Here is a 14,700-nt window from a genome sequence, read left to right on the forward strand (position 1 = left end):
GAAAATTTAATTTAGGGCATCGAAATTATTCCTTTTATTCAGTTCTGTGTCTGGCAAACACGAGTTTACTGTCTAAGCCTGATTACTGAACGTCTTTAATCTATAGACTTATCTGTCATTGGTCGTTTTCTGATATAATTTCCATTCTAATCTGAGACTATCAACTATCTAATATTTCTCTTATAAATAAAGAAATAAATAATCGTCAATATTTAGTAGTACTTAATTTAACTAAGTGCTGTTTTACATTAAAGAATGAACTCCTTCGTGGCTAAGTTAGCCCTGCTCGCTGGTCTAGTGGTTAGCTTGTCCGCCTTTGGGGTACGATTCTCGGAGGGAGAGCCTTTGGAATTTTAACTGGCCTGGATATGTATGTGTTCGTGCCCCACTCGAATTTGGTAAAGGTTAAAGGAACCTTGTATACGAGGAAACTCGGGTGCTCAGGAAACGAGATATGATCGGCTGATCTTTTTTATATATAAAAAGTGGTTAGCGCACGCGCCTTCGGCATGGGAGACCAAGGTTCGATTTCCAGCGGGAACTCGTGGTTTGGATTCCAAGTTAATTAGTAGGTCCACGTCTCGTATAGCCTCGTTGCTGAATGGAACGTTAAACTCAAAATCAACTCAACTCAACTGACATTAAAGAATGTAATTCTATGTATACATTAGACAAATTATGTTCCAATCTGCCTATTTATTCAATAGTTTTTGGCAAAAGAACATATAAACAACGTTCCTATTACTACTAGTGATTGTACATAGGCTACTTAAGAAATGTGTGACAGCACAATCTATGGGATAATCTCTTTTGAAGATTAATTAAGTGATTGGATGGACATAAGCCCAGAACATTTAATAAAATAAATTATAGGTAAACATTTCATCAACTTTATTTATTCAATATAATCTGCAATCTCCTTGGTTGTCAGAAACTTTTTTTCGTTCTCACACAAGAAAAAGAATATTATTAGTTCGTTATATTTCACATTCATTCATTTTCGGTTTCTGAAATTATGCATTTAAAAATAGTGGGAAGATTTGACTTTCTTATAAAATTCTTAATTTCAGTGCTTTCATCTATTCCAATATTTTTACATTTTTCTATACAGATTTCTTCTAATTTATTCTCTGATTTTAGCAAATTAATCACATTTGAAACTTTTAATGTATCACATTTTCTTGCCATGAAAACACACAATTTAGGCCAATAATTTAATTCAGTAACTTTGTCAAGAAGATCGGCTATGATGTCAACTCGATCAATAAAGATCACACGTAAATTTTTACAAAACAATACATTCTTCACAAGTGAACAGTAATTATCATTTAGCCCATAAGCATAGAAGTATTTGAGAGTTTGGATGGCCTCTGAATCAAAATCTTTATCCCGATCAGTGTCGTCATCTTCCACATGCAGCTTCAAACTCTCTAAGCGAGGACATAAACAGAGTAAGTGGTTTACATCGACTTGCTTAAAACCAGTTAGTTCTAAGGACTTGATTGATCTTCCGTGTCTGATGAGCAATTTCTGTATAACATGAAAGACAGATTGAGGTAATCTAACACCTCCAAAGGAAATTGTTTCCACATGGTCAAGTTGACATAGAGACATGAAAGGGTTTCCTGTTGGTACGTGTCCACACAAATCAAAAGTAATATTAATCATGAAAATTTTCGGACAGAGCGTAACAGCTGTTGTCACTGCACTACATACGCTAGCTTCATTTATCAGTACTCTACTGTCGTAGTAATAGTTCATGTCAAGATTTCTCAGTTCATACTTTTGAAGAAATCCAGAAAATCCCAAGCAATTATACAAACTATAAAGACCAGCTAGAAGCTTTGTGTTTCGAAGAATACAAATTTTAGGACAAGCCAGGAGAATTAGTTCTATATCTGCAACCATTAGATCAATGTGATTTAAATACAGCTCCACTGTGTGGTGGGTATGTACACCGAAGTGAAATCCTACTGTTGCTATTTTTCCACACAAGTAATTATCATACAGATCTTGCGGACTGACGTAATAGGTTCCGTAATTCTTCAGCAATTTTTGTCTGAGAAAGTATCGGAGCTCAATATTATTCACAACAAAAGTATCATAGCACATAAACCGTATGACTCGAATAACGCACGTTTGATTTAAGAAACTAGCAATTTTAGGAAAAGTTGTGACAGCATCTATTTCATTCGTTTGTATCAATGTTAATTCTTCTATTTTCTTGCACCTATTAAACAAAGATGGGAAATCTCTTGGGTTATAAAAAATAATTCCTCTTCTCACCCTGGGAGTGAACAAAAGCTTCAAATTTAATGCAGTTTTACTATTCTCCGCATCCCAGTACACTCGTATGAAAAGATTCTGTATGACATGGGCTTCCATCAAATCAGAAATAACATGTCCTGGTAACCAATCCAATAAGCATTCTTCATTCAGGTCTTTGTCATCCGATATTTTGAGACATCGTGAAAAGGAAAGAGTTGCCCTCAATGTACAGCAATAGAGACTTGGGACATATTTACCCTCAACCATTATTTGCGATACTCTATTCTGAAAGTAAAGAAGTTTCAAAAGTTATAATTTTAGTTGCAGAGATAACATTACAAAATTTAAATTAGTAGATGTAGTATTACCTCTGATTATTGAAATTTTCAATTCTCTATAGATTTAGTTCATATCTGCTTATACAGTAATTAGTTAAAACCCAATTTCTATGCATATATTCAGTAACAGTAGTATGCACCATGGAAAGATGCAACTTTCTCTTTAAGTTGGAGGTTTTCTTTCTTTTACCCTTGACAAATTTCAATTCTAATCAGTGGGAAAAATCCTTAGGAAGTACGCACTATGTTTCATGATATTTAGACTTTTAAAAAGCTACCCTGAAACACGTACTTGAAGTTCGAGATAGATTGAACCCCTTTGTTCTTGACTGTTATCAAACCCAAATAACAAGCTCTGTTGAAGAGCCTATAAGAAAGCTAATATCATCTTTCATTAAAATCTAGTAATTTTTCAAAAATACATAGTTAGTCATTTTTTAAAAAAAATTAAATCATATCATTTGATTCTGATCAATTTCAATTTCAAACAGTAACATTACATCTTAAGTTCAAAGCAAAATAAACGCTGTATTTCATAAAAATCAAAGAACATTTACAAATTTATCCTGAAATTTATTTGTTAAAATTGAGAGTAAGTCATAGCCTCGTTCATGATCGATTTTAATTCTAAGCAGCGAGGAAAAGTTTGAAGCATTAGAGACAACCTGATGTTATCTAGGTGGTATTTTTTAAGTTCCAGTTTTGTATTAGCTTTGTAATAGACCGTATGGTCGTCAGAAATTAATGTTTATATTGATACCCAGCATGGAACACACTGCACCCTCTAAGCGGTTAGCGTACGCGCCTTTGGCGTGGGAGACCCGGGTTCGATTCCCGGCGGGAGCTCATGTGGTTCGGATTCCACGTTAATCAGTAGGTCCACGTCTCATATAGCCCCGCTGCTGAACGGGACGTTAAACTCAAAATCAACTCAACAACTCAACACTGCACCCTATTACCAAGTTTCCCTTTAATGAGTTAAAAATTAAGTTGCCCACATCATCTCAATCATATGAAGGCTTGTATTTAGGTAAGTGCTATTCTGTGCTCGAGCACAGAGCGACAGAATTTAGGAGGTGGCAAAATGTTGGATTTTTAAAAATATTTACAATAAAGTAATATTTAAAACTAGCAACCCACAGAGTCCCGTATAAGCGTGAGAAAATATGTTAATGTATTTAATTCACTCTAATTACAGTAGTTACTAACTAGATAGCTAGATGGGTTCACGTTGCCCACTCTAATTACAGTAGTTACTATCTGATTATTTTTAAAAAGTCATCCTCTCCCACCTCCAACCCAATGGGTGAGGATGAACTTGAACATCATGAAAACTGATACTATTAAACTCAGCGATCTCGAAAACTATAAATTCAACACTAATATCTGTCGTTTTCCATTACTTTTAAAATCTCGCTCCAGGAGCGGATCCAGGGGGCGATCGGGCCCCCAGAAGAAGAGACTTTGTTATGTTATATATAAATAAAACCCATTTCAGAGTTTAGAGCTCTTAAAAGTAGCTCTAAGTAGCAGTATTACAATCTACTGCTTCCCCAGGGACGGCGCCAGAAACGTTTGATGGGGTGGGCGGATAGAGGGGGACCTAGTTGCTGGGTGGGCGGACAATGAAAATAAGAATTAGGCAATGTAGACATTTTTGGACAATAATTTTCAATCTTTAAACTCTTTAGTTAGCTAAGGCTCAGACCGAAATGGAGGTGGGACAAGGATGTGGAGGATGTGGAAGTAGTCTTGGCCTTATAGAAGGTACAATTCCGACATTCGCCTGGTGGGTCTGAGAAATGCAGGACTTAGGATGGGCTGCGGGAGTTCGTGGCTATACTCTCGACTTACCGAATTCAGCGTGGCAGACACAATACCTCTACTTCCAGTTTTTTAAAACAATAATAACGTTGTTTACTGTGTGTTCGATGAAGTTCAAAACAGCTTTACTTTCTCTCCCTCCAAGAATGCACATAAATGTATAGAAATAAAAGAAGGTTCAAACAACACAGACTAACAGATAATACTCTACCTTTCGTTAATATCATAAAATACACAATAAGTAAGTAAAGTAAAACAATAATAAAATAGGCTATTGCAAACATTTTTATCTCTGAAGTATTGATTACAAAAAAGCAAGAAACAAAAAATATAAATAATTTATATTTTCTCTCGTATATCCTTAACTTGTGCACATTAGATTTTTTGATTTGATCTCTATATGCAACAACAAAAATCTATGTATGTTACTAAAAGAATAGGGAAATTCGACAGCATAATTGTTTGATCATACCTTAGACCAGCGTTTCCCAACCTTTTTCAACTTGCGGCACACTACGGGTGTAACTTGAATTCTCGCGGCACACTCATAGATATTATTATTTTATTTGCAAATATAAAATACCATGGTATTTTTTTTTCTGTGTTTACCGATATCCTTCTCACAGAGATGAATGCTCGATTACTGGTTTTCCCCTATGCTAATTCATTAACCTTATTTTTTTGTTCTAATTTTAAAATAAAAAAACAATTGCAATGAAATATAGGACTCAGATTTTTAAAAATACGCTTTCTTTTTCGAAAACTGTATCCAACCTTTCACTAAGAACGAAGATCACTAAATAACAAACAAATGTCTTGTACTTTTAACTTTGCTGTTTTAACCAAAACCGGTGTATATTGTTGCAATCACGCAGTTTGCGATGCGTCGAAGTCAAAACACACCTGTTGAACAAAATGTTGTTCTATCATTCACGTGCGAATGAGTGTTCTATGAACGTTCACTTGACGCCTATCGTACAAGTGCTTCCAATTCACGGTAGTATGACTCTCAATTGAAGCGTAACATAGCAGCTAACTGTGGAAATGTGTACGAACCGAAATACTGTCTGGTACACAGTAATAGATGTAGAATAATATATTACAATTACAGTAATTTTTCTATAGTAGAAATTCATAGTATTGTCAAATACAAAAATATACATTTTTCCTATGTCTTGCAATTTGGTTGCTACAGAACTAATAATTTTGTTTCGATTTCCTCGCGGCACACCAGCGGTCCATTCGCGGCACACCGGTTGGGAAACGCTGCCTTAGACAGAAATCTTTGAAATTGAAACTCAAGTTGAAAAAAATAAAAATTATAAATTGGATAAAGAAGTAAATAGCAATTAACAAAACTTCATCACGATCCACAGAAATAAGAATGTATTTTAAACTATGAAGGGCTGACCACATGGTACTAATAAGCTTACAATAATGGAGTACATTGCGTTGATTGTTATGTCCAACATCTAATGATTTTACCGCATTCTCTACAGCAATATTCATTACAAGTTTTCTTTCTACTGAAAGGAAACAAAGATCGTTTAGGCGACAGTTTGCCATTCGATTTCTTAGATATGTTTTAACCCGTCTAAGACACGAGAAAGAACGTTCACATGGTGAACTAGATACAGGAATGGTGACAGCAATTACGGCTAATTTGTGAATTTCATGAAAAGCAAATTTGAAACCATCCATCACTTCAGTAAACTGAGAAATGGAGGTAATTTTGCATTGCTTTTCCTCCTCATAACGTTTCAAAACTTTCGGAAGAAGTTTCATTTCCACCTCTACACTAGTAATGAGCAAATGCAAGACCAAGACCAAGACCAGGGTGGTCTTGGTCTTGGTCTTGCGCTGGAACCCTTGGTCTTGGTCTTGGTCTTGGACTTGCACACCCAGTCTTGGTCTTGGTCTTGCTGCAAGAGTCTTGCAAGTCTTGCTTTTAAGAAATCTTATGCTTTTCGTAGGTAAATTTTATTCTGGATAAATTCTACAATACGCCAATAGTAACAAAAATACAATGTATGTTTCTAAATGTAATATAGTTTACCTTCGTGTATGATGATAGTGTACAACATAGGCGATGACCTTTATTTTTTTCAATGGGTCCCCACGCTTCACTACTTACAAGATAAATTACAACGTTTCGTAATTTTTTAAAGTTTTTTTAAACAGATCTAATACTCCACTAGTTCCCAAACTGGAGAGTCTAGCCCTGAAACGCACGAAAGAAAATCAAGACGGCACAGATTATTTAAATACCATGAATTGCAAAATTATTTTTACACTCTAAAGGCGTCAGATTTTTTCTTTTCAACCACGATTAGCTAATCTTTGTATTAAACGAACTTCCATTTAAATATCGAGATTTTGCTTTACTGATTCCAATATGTACTCTATGGGGCAGAAGCATTGGCATTACGCAAAAGCGATTAAAAAATTGCAGGTTTTCGAAACATGGGCATGTAGAAAAAAGGAGAGAATTAGCTGGGTTGAATGGAAAACGAATGAGGTGTTAGAAATATTAGCAGTAGGGGAAGAAAAAAAGAATTTTAGATATTAAGAGGAGGAAGAAGAACTGGTTGGGATATTGAATGAGGAGGAACTATATTTGAGGGACGTGCTAGAGGGTATGGTGGAAGGAAAGAGAGGGAGAGAGCGAAGGAGATTGTAGTTGAAGGAAGGTATTAAAACAGAAAATTGATACGTCAAGACGAAGAGACTACCTAAGGGCCACCGTACATCGAAGCTTCTCAGTTGCAGAAAGCAAGCTGCCAATAATGGTAGAATAGCTGATGATGAGAAATAACTGAAATGGTGGCATGAAAAAAAGGTAGGAGGAAACGGAAAAACCCCGAGAAAACCCATGCACACGGTGTTGTCTACCAAAAAAGCTCACATGGTTCAATATGACACATGTGTGGCTTGAAAACGAGTAATGTATACAGGAAATGCGAACAACCAATGCAGAAAACGACATACTGTAGCTATATGCTACAGGGGCAGATCGACTCACAGGGCTTGCATAAACTACTGGAATACATTCACTTCAGCAGCAGTTTTACTGAAGCCAATAAATTCAAGTAGAAGATGTAATGATTTTCCCCCTTCTTTTTACATTCTATAAAAAAAATAAAGTACGGTAGTGCCGGTACTTGTGCAAGACTCTTGCGCAAGAGTCCTGATTTTGGTCTTGGTCTAGCAGGTATAGTCTTGGTTTTGGTCTTGCTCTTGTATCCCTTGGACTTGGTCTTGGTCTTGCATCGGGATTCCTGGTTTTGGTCTTGGTCTTGCATCGGGATTCCTGGTCTTAGTCTTGGTCTTGGTCTTGCATGCAAGACTCTTGCGCAAAAACTGCAAGACCAAGACTCTTGCGCTCATCACTACTCTACACTATCGACATCACATCCATAATGACGTGCAAGTGGTTGAATTTTCTCAAATGAGAGGAAATGTTCACTTTTATGGTGAAGACTGCTTATTCCAGTGTAAATTGACGTTCAGCTGTATCTGGAATTAATTTGTAAATAAAATCATTGTTCATTGCAGAGTTAAACAGGGTCCTAGAACCTATTACATTACAATCGATAGTAATACGGATTGCTTTTGAAGTACAGGATGTCACCTTCATTATTCTACTTCTGTTGGAGTGGGCGGATGGGTGGGCAAGGCCATTCATTGGGTGGGCGATCGCCCACCCCTGCCCACCCTTAGTGCCGTCCCTGTGCTTCCCCCAGAAGCTCGTCCTGGATCCGCCCATGTTTCGCTCCCTCCCTCAGGAGTGGAGTATGACGTTGAAGTTAAATTAAATTAAAATTGTCACTATTCACTTCAGTGACCCCAAAAACTATGAATTTAACTCTAATATTGGTCCTTCCCCCCATGCTATTCTTATGGGGAATTTGCCCCCCTATATCTCTGCTCAGCTCAATGGATGAGTGATTAAGCTCGTTGCCTTGTAACTCGGTGTCCTGGGTTCGGTTTCCGGTGGCGATACAAGTGGTTCGGATACCAAGTTGAACTGTAGGTCCCTCCTTAGTATGTCATCATCATCTCATGAAAGGCAATTGCAAACTACCATGGGTTCACGTTGCCCACGGACCTTCGGGTCAAACACCTATCTTTGGGCTAAACACCACAACATAATCATCATTGAGAGGAGGCCTGCAACTAGAGGGGGCTAGGGAGGCCTGGTCACCTTAAAGGTTACGTGTCCCCCCACACTTCAATACAAAATGCCATCATTAATACAAAAAACACAATTTAGATATTTGTAAGAGAATTTTTAATGACTTAGCCCCCTAACTTATTCATGCCCTCCCAAAACTCTGTGGCTGGTTGCGGGCCTGATTGAGAGAATTAGGACATTTAAAATTACGTTGTAACTTTTGTGACTTTTAAAACCTAAACTGGAACTCAACAAGAAATGGTGTATTTGCAAAATCACGGACTGTTCCCTTATTTGCTACATAAGGTTGTGCGGGAGGGGGCAAATTGTTTAGACCGCAGGGGAGCACAATATGTAAATACGGGCCTGGTGACAAGGACACAAAGATTGCACAACTTAATGAGAATCTCAACGTTCTTTAACTAAAAAAAAAAAAAAACTTAGAGCATCAGTGACGTAACTTTCGAAAGGAACTGCACTGTTCTCATCATTCCATCATCCAGGACATGGGGTACCTAGATCCACCAGTGTAATTTTAGCTTATTTATTTGGTACATATATAGTTGAATATTTACATATACGAACTATGTATCCAAGAATCTGCATATGCACCATCCTGCTGTACACACACATGTATGTGTCTTTATGTCCTTAATATTTTCGGAGCATCTGAGGTGTTATTGTAAGAAAAGCTTCCTTCATACTGTTATCCATTCTTCGTCTTCCTATACCGACGATGAGGGACATGTAAATTGATTATTCGTCACAACAAGTTGCCTGATGTTATAAGATCCGAGATTCTAGAGGACCATTTCAATGCGAATGAAGATGTTTATGAACCACGTCTACTCCAACAGCCTGGAAATTATGCAAAATGGGCTGAATCCCCACCCTGCTGTACCCACATGCTATGCATAATTATCATCTCTTGTACTTGAGATATTAATCACGTTTCCAACAAGTGTAAATAAGAATGTACGTTCACATGTTGATAAAAAAAAAATATATAGCCGGAACAAATATCATATCATCTCGGCTCATAACACGATGCGAGCTTCGTTCCACTTCTGCACATAATGAGGAGTTTTCTTAAACTACAAGATCAGACTCCTGTGAGAATTGCGATATATCGCACGTTTATCTGAAAATATTGCAACTCGTGAACGAGACACACCATTTGCAAATTGTGTCAACAAAACACGGCAAGCTGCAACACGCTATTTCATATCGTTGTCTGGTAATCCAATGTCATATGCAAATCCTTTTTAACAATCCTTTCCATTGCTGAATGCGGTATATACAGTCTTTTTTTTTTCGAAGCGATTTAGTTGGAGACATGGCAATTGACTGAATGACAGTAGCATATGTCTTGTCACACATCTTATTATGTCCATTGCGAGGCCTGTCTTTGACAGAAAATAAAACAAACGCACGTTTTTTCTTTTTTCAAATCAAGCAGGATTGCTTTACAAAGTGGTACCTTGCCCAAGCAATTTCTATATGCAGTCACTATTTGTGCCATTTTATGTCACTAATCATTCCTGAACTGTATGTCTACAACCAGGGACATACGCAGGGGGTGGGTCCTGTAGGTCCGGACCCTCGAAATTTCGACTTTTGTATAAATTTAGCCTAATTTTAGGAATTTTAATATAAAATACCCTCATCTTGAGTTTGGACCCCTCCCGAAATAAATTCCTGTACGCTACTGACTACAACCACTAATCCAGCCATGACTTCACAACTGAAAAGCTCACGAAATATTGAACGAGAATAACAGACAATGCTTCAAAGTAGGAACATCAGAGAGTGTTTTCCGTGATCATGGAAACAGTGTTACCAACCACAACTAAAATTACATTGACAGTTTTCTTTGATACTAATTCTTAGGAGGACTTCTTGGACACACTGTACAATCTAACAAAAGCAAGGAATCGATATCACATAAGTATTAATATATAGGGCAAAAGTCGTTTGAGATAAATATATACCCATTGATGACCAAGTGACTAAAAGGCGTATTTTCTATAGGCCGGCCTCTGATTTGATTTTCAGTAGGACTACTAACTAAATGTCAAATAAAGATCGAATACAAATTTGAATCCTACCTTATGCACCATAAACCGGTTCATGCATTTTTCGCTGCTCAGAAGGGATTAGGCTTTAATGAATCATGTATACATCAAATCTTTTCTGCTTAAAATTGCGATGGAGAAAGTCAAAAGCTTGAAAAAAGCATGAAAGAGAAAATGTAGTTCACTAAAATATAAGTAATATTGCTTCAGTTGTAAACGTAAAGCTAACCATTTTCAATGCGCAAATGTATAACTTAAGAGCACGCTTTTACAATTGGAAAAATAGTAGAGCAAAAGAAGGGAGGAACTCGTACAAATGACTATTCGAAGTAGACGTAGAGCAGCAACCTTACAACACTAACCACAACCCTAACCACTCATCTAAATTGTTACCTCTTCCGGCTCTCCTAAATAAATAGCCTTTTCTGTTCGTTCAAAACAGTAGCTTGTTAATAGTCAGATTGATTGACAAAACACAGGAATATGTAATTGACTCGGAGGGTATTGTATCACTGTATTCACTAAATTATCAACATTACAGATTTTTTAAAAACAAAATACAAAACTCCATTATTTTGAATCAAATACGGCGCGTGTATTATACTCGTAAACAAACTAAAAACAAATCAATTGCTATTTATACGTAGTAATCGTGGTTAAGTGGTCAAGGCGCTCGACCAGTAAACTAAAGGTAGTCGAATCAAATCGGATCCACGAACGACCAGTACATCTTTTTACTTTAGAATTTTTGATGGGGATTGATCGGCGATGACACACATTTTATTTTCTTCTGATATTTTAATACTCTGATGTTTCAATATTTGAACTATCAAATCTTCAGGAATAAAAATAGTAATAATAATAATAGTAACAAACTAATAATAATTATTATTATATCATAGAAGATTAAAAGTTAGGAGCTTATTATCGCTCAGGACATAACATTACAACAAGAAACATTTGGCAAGAATATTTCGGTTTTGATTAGTGTTGCTCACGAGAAGAGGAATTTCTCATCTCGTTTCTGAAACAAAACAAACAAAATTGAGACGAGAGTTAACATTTTATATTTAAAGACGGGACAAGGCTAACTCAAATTATCGTCTCGCTTTGGAGATGGAAATCGATACGGGACGAATAGTACCGTAAACATTTCTCGTTTCATCTCAATTCTCGAAATAGTGTATGTTCATTCTTTAAGTAACAATTGCTTTGTAAACTGAATCTTATACGCTATTTTGTTACTTTGTATTTCGGAGCTCATTGAATTATGGTCTGTGTAGGTATTTTTGTAGCAAAGCTTTTATAATTACTTCTGCATATCCTAAAAGTTAGTTCATTATATACCTTACTGTTCAGTGATATTTAGTTATTTTTATTACAGTTATCTTCCTCAAAACGTACAGTAGAATAATTTCTACATGAAACTTCAGTGGAACGCCTTAGTTTAAAATTTTGGTAGTTGCAGAGGTGCGTCCTGGAGGTCCAGACACCCTCCCGAAATCCCGAATTATCTGCAAGTTTGGCCTAATTTTATTATTATTATTATTATTACTGAAAATTTAAGACCTCAATATTACGTCTTATTGCAATGTAAGTAAGTGTACTGAAGTTGATAGGAAAAGAAAAAGAAAGGATAAGAGATAGTGATAGAGAAAGGATAAGAGCGATTAGTGTCCTGAAGGAAACGAGAGGGGAGAAAGAAGATGTCATCTCCTGTATAATATTAATATCGAAAATTCGGATGCCGAAACAGAAATAAAGTAGGATTTGTCTTCTTCACGATACATAGTAACAAGCTTTCTTCGGCTGAAAGGCCTTGGATTATGTATGCGTTATATTGATATTTTAACAAAATATACATACCAATATAAGAATGAATAGTTCCTGTTTACAAATTTTGGTTGAACGGATATATCGAAGGTGTTGGAAATGGCGAACGAAAATATTATTTCTAGCAGTAGGAGTAATAGTGAAAGACTTTCGGAATAATTGCTCGGAAACAATATCGTTTTAGACACATTTATGACTCATACTAGGTCCTAAGCATGACGCTTAGGGGTCGTATTCATGAATTGTTTGCTAAACACGTTTCGCACCACACTACGAAGAAAGGTTGTAGACAGACATGTGACGTTAGTTTGCTCGTATTTCACCTGTGAAGAAAGCCGTCCCCACTCTAACTTGTAAGACCGAAAGAAATTGAGTATTTTTCATTTTATTACACATCGCAAGTATGAATATTGTAGTTCATGAAAACAACTTACCGCAGCAAGAATCGAACCCGGGACCCCTGAATCACAAAACGAATGCTCACGCCACTACCCTAAGACTGCTCTGTTAAGAAAGAGTCAAAAAATCGCTCGTTTATGAAACAAATTGCACACGTTTACGATAATGACGAAACACACTGATTTCTGTCATGATAAATTACTATAGTCGAGAGACTTCAAATTTAAATTAAAAAACAAAAATATACATATAGTGCCACAGACCTAGAGATGCAAAAAAGCCGGCTTTTTTGAATCGATGGTTTTTTCACATAAAAAGCCGGCTTTTTTGAAAAAAAAAACAAGAATTTTGGCTTTTTTCATTTTCATGATTTTTCTATCTAAATAGCTTTCTTATAGTATATTTTATAGTTAGATAAGAATTCCATGACCTAAATGCCATATTTAGCTCTAAAATTCACTATCAAGATGGGTGGAGCACATGTTTTACGAATTAAAGCTAACATGAAGAATGTAATATTTGAGGGCAATTTTAGAGCCTATTTAACTCTATTTTAACTTTTGAATTTTCGACATTTTTTCCTTCTCGGGATCATTTCAGTTTGTCATCTGTGTTTCATTTCTAAGAGCTTAGTACTCTAGCTTCTAGCGCAAAAGTTAAACTTACGTTTTTCTATATATCCGTCAAAGCGTACGTTTTTCAATATATCCGTCTAACCGTATTTCCACATTTCTGTTATACTGTAGCTGTGCAACGATTTAGCAATAATTTTCCGGATACAGCCTTAAATACCAATTTATACAAATAATCAGTAGCGGATTTAGAAACGTACTTTGGGACGGGTTTCTCTGATTGTTTCCTTTTCTAAAATGTCCTAATTTTATTTGGGAGGAGCTTGAAGTTTATGAGTACAGGCATAACTAATACAGTATTTCGTTTCGTTTATATATTTAGCGATAATCTTCCGGATACAACCTTGAAGATCATTTTATACTGATAATCAGTGGCGGATTTAGAAAAGTATTTTAGGAGAGTTTTTTTCTTACTAATGTTTAGTTTTTCTAAACATTCGTAATTTTTACTTGACGGGAGCTTAAAGTTTGAGAGTAAAGGCATAACTAATAGATATTTCGTTTCTTTTAGACATTCCGTAATTTTGGGGAACAGGCTTCAGTCCGAAAGACCTCCCACCTAACCTTCGCAAAACCGTCACTGCTGGTAATTAGTAATAATAACGATTTAAAAACAATAAGAAAGGAAGTCGGCCAACTCACAGTACACGCACTATTTCTACATTCACAGATTGAATGAAGAAAAGCTTTGTCAGAATGGTCGAATGCTGGGTTGAATCCTGGACTTCCCGATAGAAGCGCAAAAGCTCCACTCAGTCATGTTTGTTGTGCAGTTGTATTTATCTTAACTTAAATATACTCCGTAGTCTTTTTTTTTTTTTTGTGGTAGTGGGGTGGGGAGAGTTCCATAATGATATGAAGGGTGTGAGTCAAGAACATGGTAACTAACAAATTTTCAATTGCTGAGTTATGCAGCACCAGATAGACAGCAACGCATACCTCTTCATTTAATCCTGTCTTATGTGAAAAATCAGCTTTCCGACTTTCAAAATAAATTGTGCAGCAGAAAATTTCTAATTTCTTAAAACAGTAAAATTGTGGGTTACCATGTTCTTACCTCACACCTTTCATATGTTGAATCCCTCTTGTTAAAAATACAAAAAACTTGAGGACTCAGTAAACCGTGATGGTGCTTATATAAAACTGTAGAATTTCAA

At 36.2% G+C, this 14,700-nt stretch overlaps 1 protein-coding gene across 2 annotated transcripts in view; it reads right to left on the bottom strand.

Annotated features, from left to right (window-relative positions):
* Positions 1–876: 876 nt before the first annotated feature.
* Positions 877–14,700, bottom strand: part of LOC145673473 (uncharacterized) — a 44,118-nt gene continuing 30,294 nt past the window's right edge. For both annotated transcript variants that reach the window (XM_081743201.1, XM_081743200.1), the window contains exon 2: positions 877–2,553. In XM_081743201.1, coding sequence (XP_081599327.1) covers positions 991–2,535 — 1,545 coding nt within the window. In that variant the 5' untranslated portion in view covers positions 2,536–2,553 and the 3' untranslated portion in view covers positions 877–990. The remainder of the gene's footprint in view (positions 2,554–14,700) is intronic.

This window comes from Thermobia domestica, chromosome 16 (genome assembly GCF_964235325.1).
Source record: "Thermobia domestica chromosome 16, izTheDome1.hap1.1, whole genome shotgun sequence".
Classification (NCBI taxonomy): Eukaryota; Metazoa; Arthropoda; class Insecta; order Zygentoma; family Lepismatidae; genus Thermobia; species Thermobia domestica.